Source organism: Aquarana catesbeiana, unplaced genomic scaffold (assembly GCF_042186555.1).
Source record: "Aquarana catesbeiana isolate 2022-GZ unplaced genomic scaffold, ASM4218655v1 unanchor225, whole genome shotgun sequence".
NCBI lineage: Eukaryota > Metazoa > Chordata > Amphibia > Anura > Ranidae > Aquarana > Aquarana catesbeiana.
Genome location: NW_027362652.1, coordinates 1,948,480 through 1,973,117, shown reverse-complemented (window position 1 = coordinate 1,973,117; position 24,638 = coordinate 1,948,480). Strand labels below are relative to the sequence as shown.

Sequence of the window (24,638 nt, the reverse complement as noted above, 5' to 3'; positions counted from 1 at the left end):
ATACGATAAAGATTCCCATAACTACTTAATTTACAAACTGAGCTCTGTAGGCATGGACAATAGTGTATGTACCTGAAAATTGGTTACAGGGGAGCATCCAAAGGGTGGTAATAAAAAACGTGTACTCACATTGTTAATGTCATTTGACAAAGACAATGAGCTAGGTAACATTAACTAAGCAATGTACACAGGCATGCGTGCATGTTACACCACACAGACTTTGCTGTATTACACACCACAGATTAGACATGTGCACAGCCAAAAAATTCGTTCATTTTCGTTTTCGTTTCATTAGTTTATTTTTTTTTTCGTTTTTCAGGTCATTCGTTAAGATCGCAATTCGTAAATTCGTACATTCGAAAATTCCTTCATTCGTAAATTTGTACATTCGTAAATTCGTACATTCGTAAATTCGTAAAATCGTACATTTGTAAATTAGAAAATTCGGAAATTTGTAAATTCGAAATTTGAAAATCCGAAAATTCGAAAATCTGAAATAGTAACTAACTATTAAATTATAGGTATTGTAATTTCCTTTCAAATTTGGCTGTCAGTGAACGTAACAAATACGAATTTTTCCGAAGTTACCAATTATCCAAAACGAATGCTGCATCTAAACGAATGGAACGGAACAAATTAACAATACATTTTTATTATTATTATTGTTATTTATTATTATTAATTCATTACGTTCCATTCGTTTGGATATGGCATTTTTTATTTCGGATCATTCGTAACCTTCGGATAAATTTGTATGTGTTACGTTCACTAACAGGCAAATTTGAAAGGAAATTACAATACCTATAATTTAATAGTTACTAGTAATAGTTAAGTTATTATTAGTCCATTATTATTTCAGATTTCCGAATTTACAAATTTATGAATTCACTAATTTACTAATGTACGAATTTACGAATGTATGAATTTACGAATGTATGAATTTTTCGAACTTACGAATATTCGGAAAAATTTGTTAAAAGGGTTTTCATTAATTTGGATATTTCCGAATTAACGAATTTGTCGAAATTCGGAACGAAACGAATTGCACATGCCTACCACAGATAAAGCAAGTAGATCTTTGGAGATTACCCCTCTTTTTCTGTCTCTCCAGCTCCCCTGTGGACTGCCCTACAAAAAAAAAACACTAGGCCATGTATTACATACTCCTGATCATTGCACACTGTAAGCTGTGCCATACATTACATACATCTAACTTCAGGACTGTATAGGATTGTACTTCACACACACTTGATTGCTGCACTTTGTAATATACAGAGTGCAGAGCTGAAGAATATGTAACATGCACCACATTGTAATGAGTGCAACAGTCAAGAGTACAGTCCAGTCTTCATTAAATGACACCCCCAAAAGTAACTATGCACTGCTCACTTCTGCACCCCTCTTCCACAGCTCATCTCTGAGCACCCTCCCCACCACAGCTTACCTATGCACCTGCTGTCTAAAGATCTTCACTGTGTCTCCTGTCTACAGCTTACATCTGCGTCCACTTCCACAGCTCACCTTTGGGTACTCATCCAAAGCTCATATCTGCATTTCCATCCACAGCTAATCTTTGTGCCCTCATCCACAGTTCACCTTAGCATCCCTTGTCCACAGCTCACATTGGTGTCCCTGACCTCAGCTCACCTTGGCAACCCCGACTTTAGCTCACCTTGGCGTCCCTGTCCTCAGCACACCTTGGCAACCCTGAACTCAGCTCACCTTGGCGTTCCTGTCCACAGATCACCTTGGTGTCCCCGTCCACAGCTCACCTTGGTGTTCCTGACCTCAGCCCACCTTGGCGTCCCCAACCTCAGCTCACATTGGTGTCCCCGACCTTAGCTTACATTGGCAACCCTGTCCTCAGCTCACCTTGGTGTCCCCATCAACAGCTCACCTTGCACCTTGGCGTCCCCATCCACAGCTCACCTTGGTGTCCCACCCACAGCTCACCTTGGTGTTCCCGAATTCAGCTCACATTGGTGTCCCCGACTTCAGCTCACATTGGTGTCCCCGACCTCAGCTCACCTTGACAACCCTGTCCTCAGCTCACCTTGGCGTCCCCATCCACAGCTCACCTTGTTGTCCCGTCCACAGCTCACTTTGGTGTTCCCGATCTCAGCTCACCTTGGCGTCTCCGACCTCAGCTCACATTGGTGTCCCCGACCTCAGCTCACATTGGTGTCCCCGACCTCAGCTCACCTGGCAACCCTGAACTCAGCTCACCTTGGCAACCCTGAACTCAGCTCACCTTGGTGTCCCCGTCCACAGGTCACCTTGGTGTCCCCATCTACACCTCACCTTGCCATCCCCATTCACAGCTAACCTTGCCATCCCCATTCACAGCTCACCTTGCCGCCACCTTGGTGTCACCATACTCAGTTCACCTTGGCGTTCTTCCTCCATATCTCATCTCTGCCCACTTCTACATATCACTTCTGCACCCCCTGTCCACAGTTCACCCCATCCACAGCTTCCATCTTGCACCCTGGGTTCACCCATAGCTCTCACCTTGGCACCCAGCCCCTACCTATTCCCAGCTCTGACCTCTGCACCTAGCACTACCCCCAGTCCACAGTTCTCATCTCATCACCCATCAGCTCCCTTCGCTAATATCAACAGCTTTTCCTCCTGCACACTGCCTCTGGCCCTCCCCCATCCCACCACCACTACCACAGCTCTTTCTTACCTTTGGCGCTGCAAACCCCTCTTCAACTCACCATGTGTCCGGCTCTATTACGCAGCCACCGGCGCTGGATTTTACAGCACATTTTACATTCTACAGCACAGCAGCATTCTCCCTGCATTGCCAGCAGCAGTGTAAAAAGGAAACCTGGCTGGCAAGTGGCACCGGCACCAGGAGCACCAGCTGAAACATGTCGGCCATGTGCCCTGAGTCTCAGTGAAGCTCTGCAGGGAGGTGACACTGCAGCAGGATAAGTCAGGAGCACTTAACCCTGCACAACCTCCGGAACAAACTGGGGGGGTGCCACGGAAATCTGGGGGGGCTTAGCCCACCCCAGCACCCCCTAGATCTGGCTATGGATAAAACTATAATTCTACCACCTTACAAAACTCTGGTTCGACTGCATCTTGAGTATGCCCTCCAGTTCTGGTCACCAGTTCCCAGGAAGAATGTACTGGAACTGGAGAGAGTCCAGAGAAGGGCAACAAAGCTAATAAGAGGGTTGGATGACCTCCGTAACAAGAAATGGCTACAAACATTAAACGTATTCTCCATGGAGAAGAGACGCTAATGAGGGGATATGATCGCAATATACAAATAAATCAATGGTGATTCTAGCATAGGGAAGAAGCTATTCAGTCTCGGGTCTCTTAAGAGGATACAAGGCCACTCAATGAAGTTGGACGAAAAGTGGTTTAACCTTAAACTACGTGAGGGGTTCTTTACTGTCAGAGTGGTAAGGATATGGAACTCCCGTCCTCTGAGACCAGAAGGGACAGATGTAAACTTAAGTTAGCAGAAGCTTCATATAAACTCTGATTTAATGAAGAGGTTCACCTAATAATAAACTGCAAGGTGACCACTACACACATACAATAGCACAGGCCTAGCTATCTTGCACTGTGCATGTGAGATAATAACAATAGGACAGGGACACTTCTGTCACCAGACTTTAGATACACACCGACCTGCAATATAAAAGGTATTAGAACACTTGCCTAATAGTCTGTTTCTGCTATGCATGAAATACAGCAGCAGCAGCTCTTATATGGAAGGTCATGTGATCCAATTCTCTTTCTTCTTGCTGGAAATTGCCTTTTAAAAAATATTGCTGTCCTCCAATCTGGGGTTTTTGATCCCTCTAGCAGGGACAGAAAGTACCTGTCTATAACCAATTATCTCTAATATTTACCAAGCAACAGTTATTTACAAATACAGATACTAGAGAAAAGCAGCTCCATACACATGTACAAATTCTCACTGAGGGCAGCTCGCCTATTAACCCCTTATTTTCTCATCCTAATATTGTACAACCAATACAGTACACACAATTCTTCATCTACAGATAACCCTACAAAGATCACATGACCACAACAAAGATGATGAAGGAGGACCAAAGTCACATCACTGAGAGGATACTAAACCTCACCCTGGAGATCATCTACCTGCTGACCGGAGAGGTGAGGAGGATTCTGGGAGGTCACATGGCATCACTCTTATCTCTATTAATAAAACACAGACCTGACCGAAGAGTTGAGGATTCTGGGAATGTGACATAATATTAGTTTTTCTTGCATACAGAGTTTTCCTCTTATGAAGTCTGGAGATCATATGACCATCACAGTGCTTCCACCTCCCTCCCTGGCACCCGAGATAAACAACAAAAAGAAGATTCTAGATGCCACCAAGAAGATGATGGAGCTGCTGACAGGAGAGGTGAGCGGTGCTGGGAATTCTGGGACATTATCCAGTAACAGACAAGGGATGTGTCTGGATGGTGACTGTATCATTGTGTGTGTCAGGTTCCTATAAGGTGTCAGGATGTCACTGTCTATTTCTCCATGGAGGAGTGGGAGTATTTAGAAGGACACAAGGATCTCTACAAGGACGTCATGATGGAGAATCAGCCGCCCCTCACATCACCGGGTAAGAGGAGACTTTATTGTAAAGGAGAGAGCAGTATGGAGGGTCCATCTAGATCTCCATCATCTGATAAACAAATAGAAACAATGTATTCAGTCAGTGTGTGTGTTTCCTACAGATGGATCCAGCAATGGGAACCCACCAGAGAGATGTCCCCGTCCTCTGTATTCCCGGGATTCCACACATGAAGATCACACCATCCCTCACCATCATCAGGTAGATGAGGAACAATCACTGATAGTATCATCAGAATCTGTACATTATCTGCATTGTTACAATTTATGTATTTTTTTTAAATTTAGAGTGGAGACCTGAGAGATTCAAAAGTTAATGTTAAAGAGGAGACTGATGGGGATGGGGTGATGGAGGAGTCAGAGTCTGTAAAAGGACACAAAGATCTGTACCAGGACACCATGGTGGAGTCGTCCAGCTACAGAAACCCACCAGAGAGATGTCCCCATCCTCTGTATTCCTGGGATTTCACACAGGAAGATCACAGCATCCTTCACCATCATCAGGTAGGTGGAGTTGAGGGTCAGGAACATAAAGTGATTGAACACTCTGACATGTGGAGACGATGTGTGGACTCTACAAGACGATATTTTCTATGTGAACTCAGATCATAAATACTTTTATTTTACAGATGTTTTTTTTCTGCCATTCTGTTGGTTTAGGGTGAAGATCTGATGAACTTGAAAGTTGAGGGTGAAGTAGAAGAGACGTATGTGAGGGACAATCCGCAATATACAGAGGAGGCTGGAATGACAAAGTCATTCAAAGAGGAGGACACTCATACAGAGATCAGCACAGGTGAGCCATAATTTATTCTTCTGTTATCTCTGCTCTGTTACTGCACACTGATTGGTCCAGAGTAGGGAGGGAGATAAGTGATATGAGTCAATAATAGGTTGATAATAGTCACTGACTAAACCATCGGGTCTGGATTTGGTTTCACGAGGGAACCCTATGCAAAATTCAAGAAAAAAAAACATGGGGTCCTCCTACTATCCATATTAGATCCTTATCTGAGTATGCAACCTGGCTAGTCCGGAGAGGGGGGGGGGGGTTGAGCATGGGCCTCCCCCTCTATCATACAAGTCCTCTGGCAAAGCACCTTGTCCCCATGTTGTTAAGAATATAGGCCTCTTCCCCACAACCCTGGTTCATTGGTTGTGGGGGGCTGCAGGTGGGGAGCTTGTTGGAACCTGAAAGCCCCCTTTAAAAACTTAAAATCATTCAGTCTTGTCATCCAGCGATACAGGTCCACGTCAGTCACAATGAATGAAAGAAAGAACACATCCAGTCATGTCACTCACTTTCTGCAAATCACAGTTCCTGGGCCCCACAGCTGAATGGAAACAAAGAAGAAGGATCTCTCAGGTGATGTCATTGACCGAGCCACAGGGGATCCTAAATGACATGATTGACGTAAAATGGTCATGTCCATAGTTGGTCAAATATGTCATGTGATGCCCGGCTCATTTACATAAATTCAGCTAGGGAGCTGTAATTCATGGTAAGCAGTCATTGTGAGTGAATGAATAGGAGTACTATGTACCCCTTACTCATTCATGTACGGAGATGGTTATCCGGGGTCCCCTTATTTTAAAGTTGGCTTCCAAATTCTGATAAGCTTGTGTCCTTTGTTCTCATCCACATGGAAACAAGATTCTTTTCCAGGGTAACCCCCATGTTGAGGGCATGTGGTCTTGTAAAGTTCAGGAGAAGGGTCCTTCTTTCCTTGTCTACTAGGCTACCATGATTGATTAAGGGTCTGTTATGGACTTTAAGGGGGACCTTAACCTTTTTTGGTTTTTTACATGGCGTTCCCTCTTAAGATCTATACCAGACCTCAAGGGTCTGGCATCAATTTTGTAGGGACCCCACAACATTATCTTGTTTTTTTTTATACTATCCCCGCCCCTTTGTTTACATTCACCTGTCAGTGGTGTAACGTTTGAGGGTTGTTTAGCTCACATGTAGCACCCTCTAGCAAGAACTGTCCACACAAATGCTTCCTTTTCAGGGCTTGTTGGCCCACTTTTATTAAAGAAAATCAAACAAATTCCAGAAATGAAGACAAAAGTGGTTTCCCTTGCAGGGGGTTTTCACCATCAGCATTAAATGACAGTATGTTCAGCCTCCTGGCTCACACATGCAAAGTTGCAAACAAAAATACTGAGCCGCCTGACTCTCTTCAGCAACAGCACTACTGCTCAGGCTCCCACACGGAGCCCTCTTGACCCCTGTCGGTGATCTCTGGCTTCTCCAGCACTTTTTGACTTCTCCCTTGCAAGTCTGGACTCCTCGGGAGGGTGGAGCCCAGAACCATGATCCTGACTCTACTATCAGGCCCACACACACCTGAACAATCAGTGTGCCGGTGAGTCTCAAAACCTGAACCCAGGACTGAGGATTTCATCCCACCCAGATCTCTAAGAAATCCCCAGGTTCCAGGTCCAAAAGTGGACTTTACTAAATAGTGAGGAAACTGAAAAGCCAGTTTCCTCCCAAACAAGCAAATACACTGGAGCCCGTCAACCTGCCTGGTTGAGAATCCTGGACCCATACACTGGTAGGGTACCACATTACCACAGTGGGCAATCATGAGCTGACTGGGCCAGGACACATCACTAGTTGTTGGGACACTGGCAATCAATGGCCCTCAATCAACCACCTTGAATGTGACTCTCTTACATTTATCATCATTAGTAATACCTCTGCTAAATGTTTCACTTCCTGCTTCAGCCAGAGGTCCAGATCAGCCAAACACCCATTTATTTAGGCCACCTGGCCAACCTTTGGAGAATTCTGGGGTTCACCTGCCAGTCTTAGGTTGTGTTTTTCTCCTTATTACAGTAGCATAGCTGTGATAAAACAGAACTTGCCTTGATCCCTTTTTCTTCAAGCAGAAAAAAGGCTAACATAAAACTTTATTTACAGTCTTGTTGGGATGAAAATTAAGGAGGAACATAAAAAAACTGAAACACATAGTTGGATTCAGCATTTTCTTCTCCCACCTTCCAGGACGCCAACACCTAAGAAATGAGAGGCTCCTCCCTACAGGAAACACAATCAGTTTACAGCTGCTTAAAAGGCCCCAGGCTTCCTCTTGTCCCTCAGTATTGATTGTGTTTCTCCCACAGCAAAACGTTTGTTATTTCTTCTGACCAGAACACAAAGAGAGTCGGATGGTACTCCTGTTAGGCAGGTTAGGAATGCCGGTGAGGGCCGCACTAACCTGCACGTCTCGTGCTTCTTGCAGGTCACCTTATTTTTGTTGTGCAAGTGGTCGGGCACAGTGTGGTGATCCCCCGCCAGTGTACACTGCTATGCAGCTCGGCTCTCCTCCTGTCCCTTCCCTGCAGGCAGCAAGCTCCGTGCTGCGAAGGGCTGCCGGTGACGTAAGCAGCGACGGGGGAGGAATCAGTGCACTCCAAGCCTCGCACTGAAATCAGAACTTCTGGTCAGAGCAGGGAAGAGGCGGAGCAGGTACAACGCAACCCAGAATGGGTAAATCGCGTAGGAGATGCTGGACCTGCGTTGCTGCGGGAAGGTGGATGGGTAACCCGGACTTCTTCCAATTTCAGAGAGCTCAGAGTGGTGGGCAAAGCTTTTAAAGCCTGCAAAAGTACTATCGTAGGCAAAGAAGTTCAGATTTGCTCAGACAACGCTACGGCAGTAGCTTACCTGAACCATCAAGTGGGAACCAGGTCCAAACCCCTCCTAGACCTAGCAAAGGAGATCTTGGGCTGGGCTGAAGGCAGGGTAGTCTCCTTGTCAGCAGTCCATATAAAGGGGACGAACAATCAGTTCTTCTCCCTCTCTCGGGAAAGAGAGTCAGAGGGCTTGGATGCCCTAGCCCAGAGCTGGAAGTTCCAGTTGGCTTATGTCTTCCCCACTCTAGCACTAATTTCTTAAGTCATTCAAAAACTCAGCCAGTCCTTGGGCCTCCTCTTCCTGATTGTGCCATGGTGGCCAAGGAGCGCTTGGTTTGCAACCTGGAAGCTCCTGGACCCTCCAGACCTACTCTCTCAGGGTCCAGTGTTGCACCCTAAACCAGAGTTTTTCCATCTGATGGCCTGGTTAGTGAACTCCAGATCCTCAGGGTTAAAGGTTGCTCTGACAGAGTGATAGACACTCTCCTCTTGAGCAGGAAGCCGGTAACGAGAAAGCTATACTCTAAGGTATGGAAAACCTTTTGTACTAGGTGTAAACAAAAGCAAGTTGTTTCCACCTCTGTTCCTGTAATCCTAGAATTTCTTCAGGATGGGGTAGAGAAGGCTGTGTTAGTCAACACTCTTTGAGTACAAGTGGCAACAATTTCTATTTCTCTTGACGCTAGGTTAGCGAAAGAATCTTTAGTTAAAAGATTTTTGGTGGCCAGAGATAGGGCTACCGCTGTCACGAAAGATAAGTTCCCACCTTGGGACCTGACTAAGGTACTAGAGGCCTTATCTAGACACCCCTTTGAACCTATAGAAGAGGTTCCCTTTAAGTTCTTGACCTTAATGTTAGCGTTCCTGTTAGCGATTACCAAAGCTAGAAGGGTAGGGGACTAACAGGATCTATCCATTAAAGAACCCTTTTGTTAATCCTACCAGATAGGATCACCCTCAGGCCAGATCCTTTCTATCTGCTCAAGGTGTCATCATCTTTTCATAGGACTCAGGATATGACCCTACTATCTTTTTGTAATAACCCTAAAAATGAAGGAGAAAAAAAATTTCATTGTTTAGATGTTAGGAGATGCCTCCTCACTTATTTACAGAGGGCAAAAGTGTTTAGGAAATCTAATCATCTTTTGATCCTCTATTCTGGACCAAGGAAGGCACTTCAAGCGTCTAAAGCTTTAGTCTCCAGGTGGATCAGGCAAGCCATCACTATAGGGTACGAGTGCTCAGGTATCTCTGAACCAGCAAAGTTGAAAGCACACTCAACCAGAGCCCTGACGACCTCCTGGGCCGAAAAAGTAGGAGCCTCCTGTGAGCAAATACGCAGCACAGCTACCTGGTCCAGCCAAGACACCTTCCTGAAGCACTACTGAGTGGAGGTGATGTTGCAGCAAGACCTAGCCTTAGGTCGAAAAGTGCTACAGTCAGTGGTCCCACCCTAAGGTAGGCTTGTGATTACTTGATTATCCTCTCGGTTGTTGCTGTCCTGGAAGGTGAGAAGAGAAAACCGTCTAAAACAGTTATGCCCCGTACACATGGTCGGACTTTGTTCGGACATTCCGACAACAAAATCCTAGGATTTTTTCTGACGGATGTTGGCTCAAACTTGTCTTGCATACACACGGTCACACAAAGTTGTCGGAAAATCCGATCGTTCTAAACGCGGTGACGTAAAACACGTACGTCGGGACTATAAACGGGGCAGTGGCCAATAGCTTTCATCTCTTTATTTATTCTGAGCATGCGTGGCACTTTGTGCGTCGGATTTGTGTACACACGATCGGAATTTCCGACAACGGATTTTGTTGTCGGAAAATTTTATATTCTGCTCTCAAACTTTGTGTGTCGGAAAATCCGATGGAAAATGTGTGATGGAGCCCACACACGGTCGGAATTTCCGACAACAAGATCCTATCACACATTTTCTGTCGGAAAATCCGACCGTGTGTACAGGGCATATGACTTATCGGTAACAGTGTTTCTACGAACCTTCCAGGACGGCAGGCCTACTTCTAGCCCAGTTAAGGGGGGAGAAAATAATGTAAACAGTAGGTGGTGAGTACCTAAGTGAATGTATACCCCTTGTGGACCGGTTGGGAGATTTACACTTTTACAACTAAAGGACAAGAAGAATGGTGGGGCCTTTAAAGTAGCTGTAAATTGATTGTGTTTCCTGTATGGAGGAGTCGCTCATCTCTCAGGTGTTGCCATCCTGGAAGGTTCATAGAAACACTGTTTAGTCCAACCATTGTTTTGTTTTTTTCAGACATTTCTAGATTTGGTAATGTCTGGTTATCAATAAATCATCTGGTCACTGCTTAAGGTCATAGAAGTCAGTAGAGACGTGTACACAGCTGGGTGTTTATAATAAGAGGTTGTAAATAAGGAGTCATCACCATGGAGAAAGTTCACACATTAGGGGGACTGGGTTGTTTGGAAAAAAGAGCAAACTCCAGACCTCCTCTTGAGATGAAGACGAGATTACCAGATCTGCTTTCTTTTAACTGAAAGATCAAAGAGTAAGCTGGTGCCAAAATGTTGACCTGGGTCAAGGAATTTGCCCACAGCGTGACAATGCCATCTGGTGGAGGATATCAAGGATAATGGCCTAATCCATGAAATTTTTTGATATTTTACTGATTGGGCAGAGGATTATCGGGGGGGGGGAGTGGGGGCGGTGATGTGGGGGTGGTGGTTGTGTGTGTTTATAAAATGAAGAGTCAGACCCTCTAGTGCTGTGTGTCACCAGAAGCCTGGGCCTGTGGTCACTTGTTCTACTAGTCTGAACTTGAGCCTCTTGATTATCAGAGATCACTTGACCAGTGCGTAGGCCTGTGGTTATATAAAGAGTAGGGATGAGCTTCGTGTTCGAGTCGAACCCATGTTCGACTCGAACATCGGCTGTTCGATCGTTCGTCGAATTGCGAACGTTATGGGCCGTTCGCGCCAAATTCATGTGGCGCGTCACGGCCCATAATTCACTGCGGCATCGCAGTGCATTGCTGGCTGATGATTGGCCAAGCATGCGCTATGACCCGCATGCTTGGCCAATCACAGCGCCGTCAGTAGAGAGAGCCGTAATTGGCCAAAGCCAAGGAGGCTTTGGCCAATTATGGCTCGGGATTTAGTACACGCCCCACACTATATAAGGCCGCCTGCACGGCGGCCCTGTGTAGTGTGTGTTCCGGCGTTCATTGAGAGAGAGAGAGACAGACAGTGACATTTGATTTGAGTTAGATAGATTAGGCAGAACAGTCAGTCAGTTAGCTGCACTTACAGTGTATTGTGTATATATATGCATCCCAGGTGTTGCATATATATATATATACACTGTATTCAGTTTAGCTAGATCCGTTCTTGTTATCTTCCTAATGACAGGCAGGCTTGTCTTGTTACAGTATTTACAGCTACCTGAAGAAAATTACTGGTGTTCCTTTGATCCTATTAGTACCACAGTCAGGCAGCTAGACTATTTACAGTTAGTGCAGTGCGTCCTGCTCACAGTGTTCAGCTAGATCCGTTCCTGTTATCTTCTTACTGACAGGCAGGCTTGTCTTGTTACAGTATTTACAGCTACCTGAAGAAAATTACTGGTGTTCCTTTGATCCTATTAGTACCACAGTCAGGCAGCTAGACTATTTACAGTTAGTGCAGTGCATCCTGCTCACAGTGTTCAGCTAGATCCGTTCCTGTTATCTTCTTACTGACAGGCAGGCTTGTCTTGTTACAGTATATACAGCTACCTGAAGAAAATTACTGGTGTTCTTTTGATCCTATTAGTACCACAGTCAGGCAGCTAGACTATTTACAGTTAGTGCGGTGCGTCCTGCTCACAGTGTTCAGCTAAACCTACAAGTTAGTGTGGTGCGTCCACCTCACAGTGTTCAGCTAAACCTACAAGTTAGTGTGGTGCGTCCACCTCACAGTGTTCAGCTAAACCTACAAGTTAGTGCAGTGCGTCCTGCTCACAGTGTTCAGCTAGATCCGTTCCTGTTATCTTCTTACTGACAGGCAGGCTTGTCTTGTTACAGTATATACAGCTACCTGAAGAAAATTGCTGGTGTTCTTTTGATCCTATTAGTACCACAGTCAGGCAGCTAGACTATTTACAGTTAGTGCAGTGCGTCCTGCTCACAGTGTTCAGCTAAACCTACAAGTAAGTGGGGTGCGTCCTGCTCACAGTGTTCAGCTAAACCTACAAGTTAGTGCAGTGCGTCCTGCTCACAGTGTTCAGCTAAACCTACAAGTTAGTGTGGTGCGTCCACCTCACAGTGTTCAGCTAAACCTACAAGTTAGTGGGGTGCATCCTGCTCACAGTGTTCAGCTAAACCTACAAGTTAGTGGGGTGCGTCCACCTCACAGTGTTCAGCTAAACCTACAAGTTAGTGGGGTGCATCCTGCTCACAGTGTTCAGCTAAACCTACAAGTTAGTGGGGTGCGTCCACCTCACAGTGTTCAGCTAAAGCTACCTGTAGAAGGTTGGTGGTGTTCTCATACTACAGGCAGGCAGTTGATTTTGCCAGCTGCAGTATCAGTACATATATATATATATATATATATATATATATATATCCCAGCTTAGTGCAGCTACAGGCCATTAGTATGTCTGGAAGGCCAAGAAGGAGAGGCAGACAGTCACAAGCCAATAAGAGAGGGCAAGCAGGCTCTGTGTCTAGTGCTGGTCGTGGAGACGGTGCATCCTCATCAGCACGTGGCCGTGGGACACGCTTGGGCTTTTTTTCAGCAGCTGGCCGTGTTGAGCTGCAACATGCGGAAGACTTGGTCGAGTGGATGACCAAGCCGTCCTCATCCTCCTCATCCTCTCTCACCCATGCCCAGGGTACTTTGTCTGGCAAAGCAGCGGTCTCTTCCCTCGGCTCAATGTCATCAGTGACTCCTTCCCTAGCCCCACCATGTCCTCCTGAGGAGTCCCTCGAACTGTTTGACCACAGTGTTGGGTACATGCTCCAGGAGGATGCCCAGCGTTTGGAAGGCTCTGATGATGATACTGAGCTCGATGAAGGCAGTAACATGAGCACGGACAGAGGGGGTGCCCAAGAAGGACAGCAATCTGGCAGTAATGCCCCCGCTGCTGCAGCATACTGCCAGGTTTGCTCCAGTGATGAGGAGGGAGGGGATGATGAGGTCACTGACTCAACGTGGGTGCCTGATAGGAGAGAGGAGGAGGAGGAGGAGGTGGCACATCATAAGGGCAGCACATTGACTGCATCACACCCCAAAGCTCCACATGTGCAGGGCGCTGCAGTCTCTGCGCATTATTCAAAAAGTTCTTTGGTGTGGGCCTTTTTTGAGACGAGTGCATCAGATCGCACCGCTGCTATTTGCAACATATGTCTCAAGCGTATCTCGCGTGGCCAAAACATCTCCCGCTTGGGTACCACATGCTTGACCAGACATATGTTGACCTGCCATGCAGTTCGTTGGCAAGCGTATCTAAAAGACCCACACCAAAGAACAAAGAGGACCTCTCCTTGCTCCTCATCAGCCGAGATTTCCAACCCCACTATACCTTCAGTCCTCTCTGAGACCTGCACTGAGAGGAATGAAGGTGTAGAATTAGGTGTGTCACAGCCAAGTACTTGTGGGCAATCTGCTTTTGGTACACCGACGTCAGATTGTACCAGGCAAATTTCCCTGCCCCAGCTGCTGCACCGCCGAAAGAAGTTTGCTCCCAGCCATCCACATGCCCAGCGGTTGAATGCTAGCTTGGCAAAATTGCTAGCACTTCAACTGCTGCCTTTTCAGTTGGTAGACTCTGCCCCCTTCTGTGAGTTTGTGGAATGTGCGGTTCCTCAGTGGCAGGTACCCAAACGCCACTTTTTCTCACGGAAGGCGATTCCGGCTCTCTACCGGCATGTGGAAGGCAATGTCCATGCCTCGCTGGACAGGGCGGTCAGCAGTAAGGTGCATATTACTGCTGACTCATGGTCCAGCAGGCATGGACAGGGACGTTACCTAAGTTTTACGGTGCATTGGGTGACTCTGCTGGCAGCTGGGAAGGATGCAGGACAAGGTGCAGTAGTGTTGGAGGTTGTTCCGCCACCACGCCTCCAAAATGCTAATGATTGTGACACACCTCTCTCCTCCATCCCCTCCTCTTCTTCTTCCTCCATGGCCTCTTCCTGTGCTTTGTCCTTGGAACCAGCGGTGCTCCGTAGCCGTTCAAGGGGCTACGCAAGTACGCAGGCCAAAAGATGCCATGCGGTGCTTAAGCTGGTGTGCTTGGGGGACAGGAGCCACACTGGGGCAGAGGTTCTGTCAGCTCTGCAGGGGCAGGTTCAGAGGTGGTTGACGCCATGCCAACTTAAGGCAGGAATGGTGGTTTGCGACAATGGCACCAACCTCCTCTCTGCCCTCCGACAGGGACAAATGACCCATGTGCCCTGTTTGGCTCACGTCCTTAACTTGGTGGTGCAGCGGTTCTTGGGCAGGTACCCGGGCTTACAGGATGTCCTGAGGCAGGCCAGGAAAGTCTGTGTGCATTTACGCCGGTCATATAATGGCAGTGCTCGGCTGACGGACCTCCAAAAGGAGTTTAACCTGCCCAAGAACCGCCTAATCTGTGACATGCCCACCAGGTGGAACTCAACGTTGGCCATGCTGCAGCGGCTGCACACGCAGCAGAGGGCCATCAATGAGTACCTGTGCGACTATGGCACCAGGACAGGGTCAGGGGAGCTTGTTTTTTTTTCCCCACGCCAGTGGGCCATGATCAGGGATGCATGCACTGTCCTGTCACCATTTGAGGAGGCCACGAGGATGGTGAGCAGTGACAGTGCATGCATCAGTGACACTGTCCACCTGTTGGAGCACACGCTGCGTGGAATAATGGACAGGGCACTTGAGGCAGAACAGAGGCAGGAAGAGGAGGACTTCCTTAGCTCTCAAGGCCCCCTTTATCCAGACAGTGTCCCTGCGTGCCCGCCGATCACACAGGAAGAGGACGAGGAGGAGGAGGAGGAGGAAGATTGTGTCAGTATGGAGGTGGAGCCTGGCACTCAGCATCAGCAGCAGTCTTTAAGAGATCAGTCCCAAGAAACACATGGACTTGTACGTGGCTGGGAGGAGGTGGCTGCGGACCATGTCGTCCTTAGTGACCCAGAGGACTCCAGACCGAATGCCTCAGCAAACCTACGCTGCATGGCCTCCCTGATCCTGCAAAGCCTGCGTAAGGATCCTCGTATTCGTGGTATCAAGGAGAAGGACCAATATTGGCTGGCAACCCTCCTTGATCCACGTTACAAGGGTAAGGTTGCGGACCTTATCTTGCCATCGCAGAGGGAGCAGAGGATGAAACATCTTCGGGAGGCCTTGCAGAAAGGTCTGTGCAACGCGTTCCCAGAGACTGGGAGGTTACAAACTCCTGTTTCTGGACAACGTGTTGCTGAGGCTTCGGTCAGTCAAAGAAGGAGCGGTGGAGAAGGTGGCCGTCTGGCCGATGCGTTCAGACAATTTTTTGGTCCGCAGCCCCAAGGTATGATCGGTTCCAGCAACCATCGCCAGCGTCTGTTTTACATGGTGCAGGAATACCTAGGGGCAAGATCAGACTTGGACACCTTTCCCACCGAAAATCCTCTGGGTTACTGGGTCTTGAGGATGGATCACTGGCCAGAGCTTGCACAGTATGCAATTGAGCTACTGGCCTGTCCTGCATCCAGCGTTCTTTCGGAACGCACATTCAGTGCTGCTGGAGGCGTGGTAACCGATCACAGGGTGCGTCTGTCCACCGACTCGGTCGATCGACTGACCTTCATAAAAATGAATCAGTCTTGGATCACCACCAGCTACCAAGCACCTGATGCTGATGTAACCGAATAATTTTTTTTGAAATCTCAGATCCCTTCAAAGACTGCCTATGCTGATGCTGAGTGACTATCCCTGAGTAATTATCCTCTTCCTCCTCAATCATCACGCTGATAGCTTGTAAGAACATTTTTGGTTCTGGGCGCCACCACCAGTGCTTAAGGCCCAATTTTTCTGCCCCTGTTTAACAGGGGCGTGTAATTACAATTTTTGATGCAATACTTTGCAGCAGGGCTCGTTCCTGCGTTCCAACTAAAGTGTCTGTGAGGGGTTGCAGTGTTGTGGCACCAGCACCACCACCACCACAGGCCCAATTTTTCTGCCCCTGTTCAACAGGGGCATGTAATTACAATTCTTGATCTAATATTTCACAGCAGGGCCCATTTCTGCACCCACCAAGAGCGAGTGAGGACTTACAGCGTTGTGGCACCAGCACCACCACCACCACCACCAAAGGCCCAGTTTTTCTGCCCCTGTTCAACAGGGGCATGTAATTACAATTCTTGATCTAATATTTCACAGCAGGGCCCTGTGAGGGCTTACGTTGTTGTGGCCACAACAACACCTAAGGCCCAAATTTCTGCTGAGTATATAGGGCAGGCCCCTACTTTCAAACATCTAACTTACAAATGACTCCTACTTGCAAACGGAAGGAGACAACAGGAAGTGAGATGAAATCTACCCCTAGGAAGGGAAATTCTCTCCTGTAAGAGTTAATATGGGAAAAACATTTCTCCTTTCCACTGATGCTTTCCAATCCTTGTTCCACAAAAAATACCAAATTCTCAAAAAACATTTGTCATTGGGACAAAAAGTGAGGTGAAATCTTCTAAAGAGTAGGAAAGACAGCAAAACAAATGTCACAGGGGTGATAACCCTTCCCTATGTTTTCCAAAAAGCTTAAAAAAGATATTTTGGCTGGAGCTAAACACGTTAAAAATGTACCCGTTCAAAATAACAAACAGATTCTACTTAACAACAAACCTACAGTCTCTGTCTTGTTTGCACCACCTGTATACTGCTGTTCAGAGTATATAGGGCCTGGTGGCCCCACACCTTTCCTTATTTTAATTTGGGTGCGGGGTTCCCCTTAATATCCATACAAGACCCAAAGGGCCTGGTAATGGACTGGGGGGTACCGTTTGTCTCACTGATTTTCATCCATATTGCCAGGACCCGACATTACATTAAACCCACAAGCAGTTTTAAATGAGATTTTTTCCTTTAAAAATGACATTTGGTGCAGGGACTGTTCTAAACATGGGAAACACACGCCACTTTACAGGCATACTATAGACACCCCTCAGGTACGATATTTAAAGGAATATTTCACTTTTTTTTTTTTTACTTTAAGCATCATTAAAATCACTGCTCCTGAAAAAACGGCCGTTTTTAAAAGTTTTTTTTGCATTGATACATGTCCCCTGGGGTAGGACCCGGGTCCCCAAACCCTTTTTAGGACAATACCATGCAAATTAGCCTTTAAAATGAGCACTTTTGATTTCGAACGTTCGAGTCCCATAGACGTCAATGGGGTTCTAACGTTCGTGCGAACTTTCGGTCCGTTCGCAGGTTCTGGTGCGAACCGAACCGGGGGGTGTTCGGCTCATCCCTAGTAAAGAGCATGCACCTTTCAGTCCCCATTGCTTCCTGCCCTGAAGGCTGCTTAAATGTAGATGTGATCAGGGAGGAGGACCATAGTCCCTTTGACTGAAGGGTGGGGAAGGCTCGTATCTGGTTGTAACAGCCAGACCATTGGTCTATCTGATCTAGGTGGATTCTTGATTTTTGTGAATGAACCCTCTCATATATAATGATCATGTTTTTATATTTTCCAGGGCCAGCCATCAAGGAACCCTCAAAATATCATCTCCCTTTATCTCCAGGTTGTAAAATGGAAGATGAGGACATCACAAGAGATTGTGCAGGAGAAAAGACAATGAGCTCAGCTATGAATGGTGAACTTCACTGTGTGGATAGACTATTGAATACCACTAACTCTGAGCAACCTCATACTGTGAGGGATGGTGATGGACTTCAGGGGGAGGAGAAATTTTCCTGTCCTGAACATGAGGAAAGTTTTAGCTCTGAATTAAGTCTTACTGTACATCAAAGATTTCACACAGGTGAGAAGCTTCATTCCTGTTCTGAGTGCGGGAAATGTTTCCTTCTTAAATCAGAACTTGTAATACATTGCAGAGCTCACACAGACAAGAAGCCAGTTTCCTGCCCTGAGTGCAGCAAATGTTTTACAAAGAAATCAGACCTGGTTAGACATCTGAGATGTCACACAGGGGAGAAACCGTATTCCTGCTCCGAATGCGGGAAATGTTTTTCAGAGAAATCAGTGCTTGTTAAACATCAGGGATTACACATAGGGGAGAAGCTGTATTCCTGCTCTGAATGTGGAAAATGTTTTTCACAAAAAGGAAGCCTTGTTAGACACCAGAGATTGCACACGGGGGTGAAGCCACATTCCTGCCCTGAATGCGGGAAATGTTTTATGTGGATGTCACAATTTATTAGACACCAGGTATATCACACAGGAGAGAAGCCATATTCTTGTTCTGAGTGCGGAAAATGCTTTTCAGATAAATCAGACCTCGTTAAGCATCAGAAGACTCACACAGGGAAGAAGCCGTATTCCTGCCCTGAGTGCAGAAAATGTTTTTTAGATGCATCACAACTTGCTACACATCAGAGATCTCACACGGGGGAAAAGCCGTATTCCTGCCCTGAGTGCGGAAAATGTTTTTCACAGAAACAACACCTTGTTAAACATCAGAGATTTCATACAGGAGTCAAGCCACATCCCTGCTCTGAGTGCAGAAAATGGTTTTCACAGAAATCAGATCTTGTTAGACATCAGAGAACTCACACAGGAGAGAAGCCTTATCCTTGCCCTGAGTGCGGGAAATGTTATTCACAGAAACCACACCTTCTTGTACATCAGAGATCTCACACAGGGGAGAGGCAAAATTCAGACCCTGAAAATGGGGAATGTCTTACAAAGACATTAGACCTGGTAAAACATGAGATACTGCACATGGGGGAGAGGCAAAATTCTGACCCTGAAAATGGGGAATGTCTTACAAAGAAATTAGACCTGGTTAAAAGTAAGAGATCACAGGTGGGGGAGAAGTCACATTCCTGCCCTGAATGTGGGAAATTTTTTACATGGAAATCAGACCTTGCTAGACATCAGAGATCTCACACAAGGGAGAAGCCGTATTCTTGCCCTGAGTGCGGGAAATGTTATACACAGAAACCACACCTTGTTATACATCAGAGATCTCACACTGGGGAGAAGCCATATTCTTGCCCTGAGTGTTCGAATAGTTATTCACGGAAACAACACCTTGTTAGACATCAGAGATCTCACACTGGGGAGAAGCCGTATTCTTGTCCTGATTGCGGGAAATGTTATTCACGGAAACCACGCCTTGTTAGACATCAGAGATCTCACACTGGTGAGAAGCCGTATTCTTGCCCTGAGTGCGGGAAATGTTTTTCACAGAAATCAGGCCTTGTTAGACATCAAAGATCTCACAAAAAAGCGTAGGGAGCCAAACATTCCTGGGTTCAGTACCTAGTAGGCATGTGCATTCGTTTTTGTCCGAATTTCAGGTATTTTCATTATCAATTTAACAAACGATAACGACAGTGCAGAATATGGAAACCCGAAAGATCCGACATAAACAAATGCTTTATTTTCGTTTTCGTTGCGGCAACAGTTCGAAATAGATAGGAGGTTCGACATGACGCTGTCAATAACAATCTGTGTCTATCGAACCTGTGGTCGAATGTGCCTAACCTTAACTCTATTAGTTTAAGAATATTCTTCATAGAGAGAAAAGATTTGACATGGAGAGAAAAGATCGCTGCTGGAATTGGGTGGGGAAGTAAAATAAAAATAATGATGATGATGAATGTTATTGGTCGATTGTAACCAAAGAGGAAGGGTAGTAAAATAGCTAGAACTAAGTACACACGTACAGCCAACTTACTTTCACTTACGATTTGTTAGCAGAGAGAGACACACACACTGAATCATTTTCAGAAGACAGTCAATCTTGGCTGGTCTGGTAACTTTTTCATAATAATCTGCTGCTATTGTGTTAGTGTTGTGAACTTGATAGTGATACTAGTGTTGTGATAGCCTCAGAGGCTGCCCGTGTTGTGGGGGGGGGGGTTTATTATTATAGATTCTATATTATAATGCCATATCAATATCTGACACAACGTCGGATGCCACGCCCGCCATTGCACTTGGAGATTGAGAAACGAATGTGAAAGTTGGCTGACTGTTGGGGTAGCGTAGACCATTCAACATGAACAACGAAGATTCGACAAAGCAACAAAAAAACATACAAACTTTGAATCTTTGGCTTATGGTGTCTGTCAAAAGTTCTAAGAAGATTAAATGGAGCAGCAAAACTGTACGACGCTGCAATTCAAACCTCGTTAAGGTCAATGAACTCAAATTAATTGAGTCTACTTTTAAGGCTAATAGGCAAGTGGGTAACAAAGGGCATGGGAAGATGGATACTGCCCTGGGGGAAACCATGATACACTATATACCAGGAAACTAAAGACCAGTCAGCCTAACATCAATAGAATGTAAGGTATTAGAGGGAATGGTAAGGAACTATATCATGTGATAAAGGTATTATAGTGACAACCAGCTTGAATTTATGAGAGACCGTTCTTTACAGACGAACCTGCCTTCATTCTATGAGGAAAGAAATGAGAAATTTGAAGGTAGAAGTTCAGTGGGAGTAGTTTATCTAGATTTTGTACCTCATAATTGTTTAATCTATAAAATAAGTTCTGTTGATGAAATTGTATGTACGTGGATATTAAACTGGTTACATGAAAAACTCCAGAGAGTTGTGATGAATGAGCCCTGCATGGTGGGCCCCAGGGTTTTGTCTTTGGGGTCGACACTATTTAATTTGTTTTTAATGATATAAAGGTTGGAAACAAGAGCTCAATTGCAGTATTTGCTGATAATACCAGATTATGCCGGTAAATAACTTTGGCACAGGATGTAGCATCATTACAGGAACATCTTGACAAAATAGGGGGTTGGGCATTTACATTGCAGATGAGGTTCATTATTGAGAAATGCAAAGTTAAGCACTGGGGTGCCAAAAATACACATTAGGAGGGTCTCCCCTGAGAAAAGGATCTGGGGGTGCTTGTAGATCACAGACTTAGCAATGACACATAATGCCGCAGCTAACAAAGCCAGCAGACCACTCTCATGCGGTAAAAAGGGCACAAAGCAAGTTCCATAAAGACATGGATGAGCGAGTTTGGGGTGGAGGAACTTGACTGGCCTGCACAGAGTCCTGACCCCAACCTGATAGAACACCTTTGAGATGAATTAGAGCAGAGACTGCGAGCCAGGCATTCTCCTCCAACATCCGTGCTTATCCTCACAAATGCGCTTCTGAAAGAATGGTCAAACATTCCCATAGACACACTCCTAAACTTTGTGGACAGCCTTCCCAGAAGAGTTGAACAGGACGAAGACTGGGATGCCATTAAAGTTTATGTGCGTGTATAGGTAGGCGTCCCAATAGCTCCAAAGACCCGTGACATCATCCCTGTCAGTGGAGGCTGCTGAGAGGTAATGAGATATAACGGAGGCAAACCTGAAAGGTAAGGAGTGAGGAGGAAAAGAATTGCATCCATTTTGTGTTGTTTTCAGGTGCTAATATAATAAATATATATAAATATAATAAACGCACCACCTCCTTTAAATATGACCAAACAATATACACCCAATGAGCACAAAGTTGGATTTTTAAGGTGCAGAAAGATCAATCAAGAGCAAAATTTACAAAAAAAATAGAAAATTTTATTACATTATAGAACAATTTATAAAATTTAGGCCATAACGACCCAGTGGACAAGGTACAAAAGTGTGATTGCCTCTACATGTTTCACCACAAACGTGGCTTCTTCTGGAGCTTTTGTAGAACCTTGTTATTTAATATTTGCCACCTTTCAGACTGGTCTTGATTCCAAATGATCCCCTAGACCCATCAAAAGGTTTTATGGGGAACGTCTCTGCCAAAAAAGGAAAAGAGGCATTGCTCTATAGCAGCACCTAGTGTTTCAAGGATTTTTAGTGAATCGATTTTCAAACATGTGGTGAAACATGTAGAGGCAATCACACTTTTGTACCTTGTCCACTGGGTTGTTATGGCCTAGATTTTATAAATTGTTTTATAATGTCTATGTAATAAAATGTTCTATTTTTTTGTAAATTTTGCTCTTGATTGATCTTTCTGCACCTTAAAACTCCAACTTTGTGCTCTTTGGGTATATATTGTTTGGTTAAATGCCTTGTGGTAGCCATGTGGTACCCAAATGGTTGGTGTTTTTGCCACACTTGATCTGCTTGAGGCAAAGCTTGCAAATTGCAACAGTGCGATTGGCTGCCCATGTGCTAAAAAAGGCCCAGACAGCTGAGCTGTGTGAAGTGGGCCAGAAGATAACAGCTCCACAATCTGATGGAATAGGGTGGCTGATCTCTACTCTTCCATGATGGCTGTCTCTGGAGGACATCCTGCCTTGCTGAGGTTGTGCCTCCCCCTCACTTTCCTCCTCTGCTCTATCCGGCTTGCAAGTCGTGTCAGATACCTTATCATATTCATCTCCGTTCTCATCATCACATCGTAATGTGGCACCTCACAAGTTCATAGTATGAGATGTTTCTCAGGGCTGCAGTTCCTCTGAGCTCCACAAGGTGGAGATCTCACCAAAACTGACAGGAAGTGATTTCAGGTACGGACAGGAAATTCCGGGTGAGTGGGGAGGAAGTAGAGAGAAGACATTGTTAGAAGTGGCAGTAGTGGAGGTAATAAGATTTTATTTTCTATTTACACCCAGTAACCCCCCGTCATGTTCGTCCTCTTCCTCCATAGTCACTGTGATGTCTTTTATCTCCAGCAGATGATGATACACACATATATAGTGTGAAAACCTAGATTAACCCCTTCAGGGTCAGAACTAAGGATGGGCTCAGTTGTGTTCGCAGCTAGGGTTGCCACCTCATCCCTTTAAACACATATGAATTACACAGGTTCTGAGGGTAATTTAATGCAGATAAGGCACCAAGTGAGTTTATTTACCACCTTATTCAGCCACAGAACCTGTGTAATTAATATGTGTTCAGGTTTAAAGGGATGAGGTGGCAACCCTATTCGCAGCTCCACATGCCAGAGCCCACCAGGAAGCCTACACTGCACAGCGCTAATCACAGGCAGCGAGACCTTTCCCGATCTGTGCAGCCATGAATCGGGAAATGTCTCGCTGCCTGTGATTAGCGCAGTGCAGTGTAAGCTTCCTGGTGGGCTCGGTCATGTGGAGCTGTGAACACGCCTGAGCCCATCCCTAGTTAGAACATTCCCCCACTTATGGGGTCAATTGCAGCCGAATCGAAATGGGTACTGCCCTGGGGGAAAGCATGATACACTATATACCAAGAAACTACAGACCAGTCAGCCTAACATCTATAGAATGTAAGGTATTAGAGGGAATGGTAAGGAACTATATCATGTGATAAAGGTATTATAGTGACAACCAGCTTGAATTTATGAGAGACCGTTCTTTTCAGACGAACCTGCCTTCATTCTATGAGGAAAGAAATGAGAAATTTGAAGGTAGAAGTTCAGTGGGAGTAGTTTATCTAGATTTTGTACCTCATAATTGTTTAATCTATAAAATAAGTTCTGTTGATGAAATTGTATGTACGTGGATATTAAACTGGTTACATGAAAAACTCCAGAGAGTTGTGATGAATGAGCCCTGAATGGTGGGCCCCAGGGTTTTGTCTTTGGGGTCGACACTATTTAATTTGTTTTTAATTATATAAAAAAAAGGCCTGACTGATAGTCAGTGCCACCAGTGCCACTACAGTGCTCATCTGTGCTACATCAGTGCCACATCTGTACACATCAGTGCCACCTGTGCTCATCTGTGCCATCAATGCCACTACAGTACAATCAGTGCCACTACAGTTCCAATCGGTGCCACCTGTGCCCATCAGTGCCACTACAGTACTCATATAAAAAATATTTTACCAGCGAGGAGGCCTACCAGCCTCTTAGCCTGAGCGATGAAAGCAGCGGGGAGCTCTCTGAGTCTCAGTCCAATTCTGATTCTGCATATGAACCCGTTACAAGCAGTGGGTCTGCAACAGAATCAGAGGAAGAGGAATGTGTGACCATAAAAAGAAGGCGTTCTGGCGTGGAGCAGCAGCCCACTACCAGCAGTGCAATGCCGTCCCAAAGGGATAAGGCCCATGCCAGCCTTTTCTATGCCCTTCAAAACAGCCTGCGGCATCCCCCTAATTCCGGAGGAGCAAACATCCCCCTTTCACCTCCCAGCCAAGTGTCCAGGTGAACACCGATGATTTTGCCACACTTGATTTTTTTCGTTTGATTTTTACTGAAGACTTACTATCGTCCATCGTGGCCCAGTGCAACTTCTATGCACAGAAGTACATAGTAAGCATC

At 45.7% G+C, this 24,638-nt stretch overlaps 1 protein-coding gene across 1 annotated transcript in view; it reads left to right on the top strand.

The window, feature by feature from the left end:
* Positions 1–24,638, top strand: part of LOC141121581 (uncharacterized) — a 111,907-nt gene that overhangs the window by 718 nt on the left and 86,551 nt on the right. The window contains 3 exon segments of the mRNA XM_073611215.1: positions 4,032–4,146; positions 4,268–4,402; positions 4,489–4,612. Of these exon segments, the coding sequence (XP_073467316.1) occupies positions 4,051–4,146; positions 4,268–4,402; positions 4,489–4,612 (355 nt within the window). The 5' untranslated portion in view covers positions 4,032–4,050.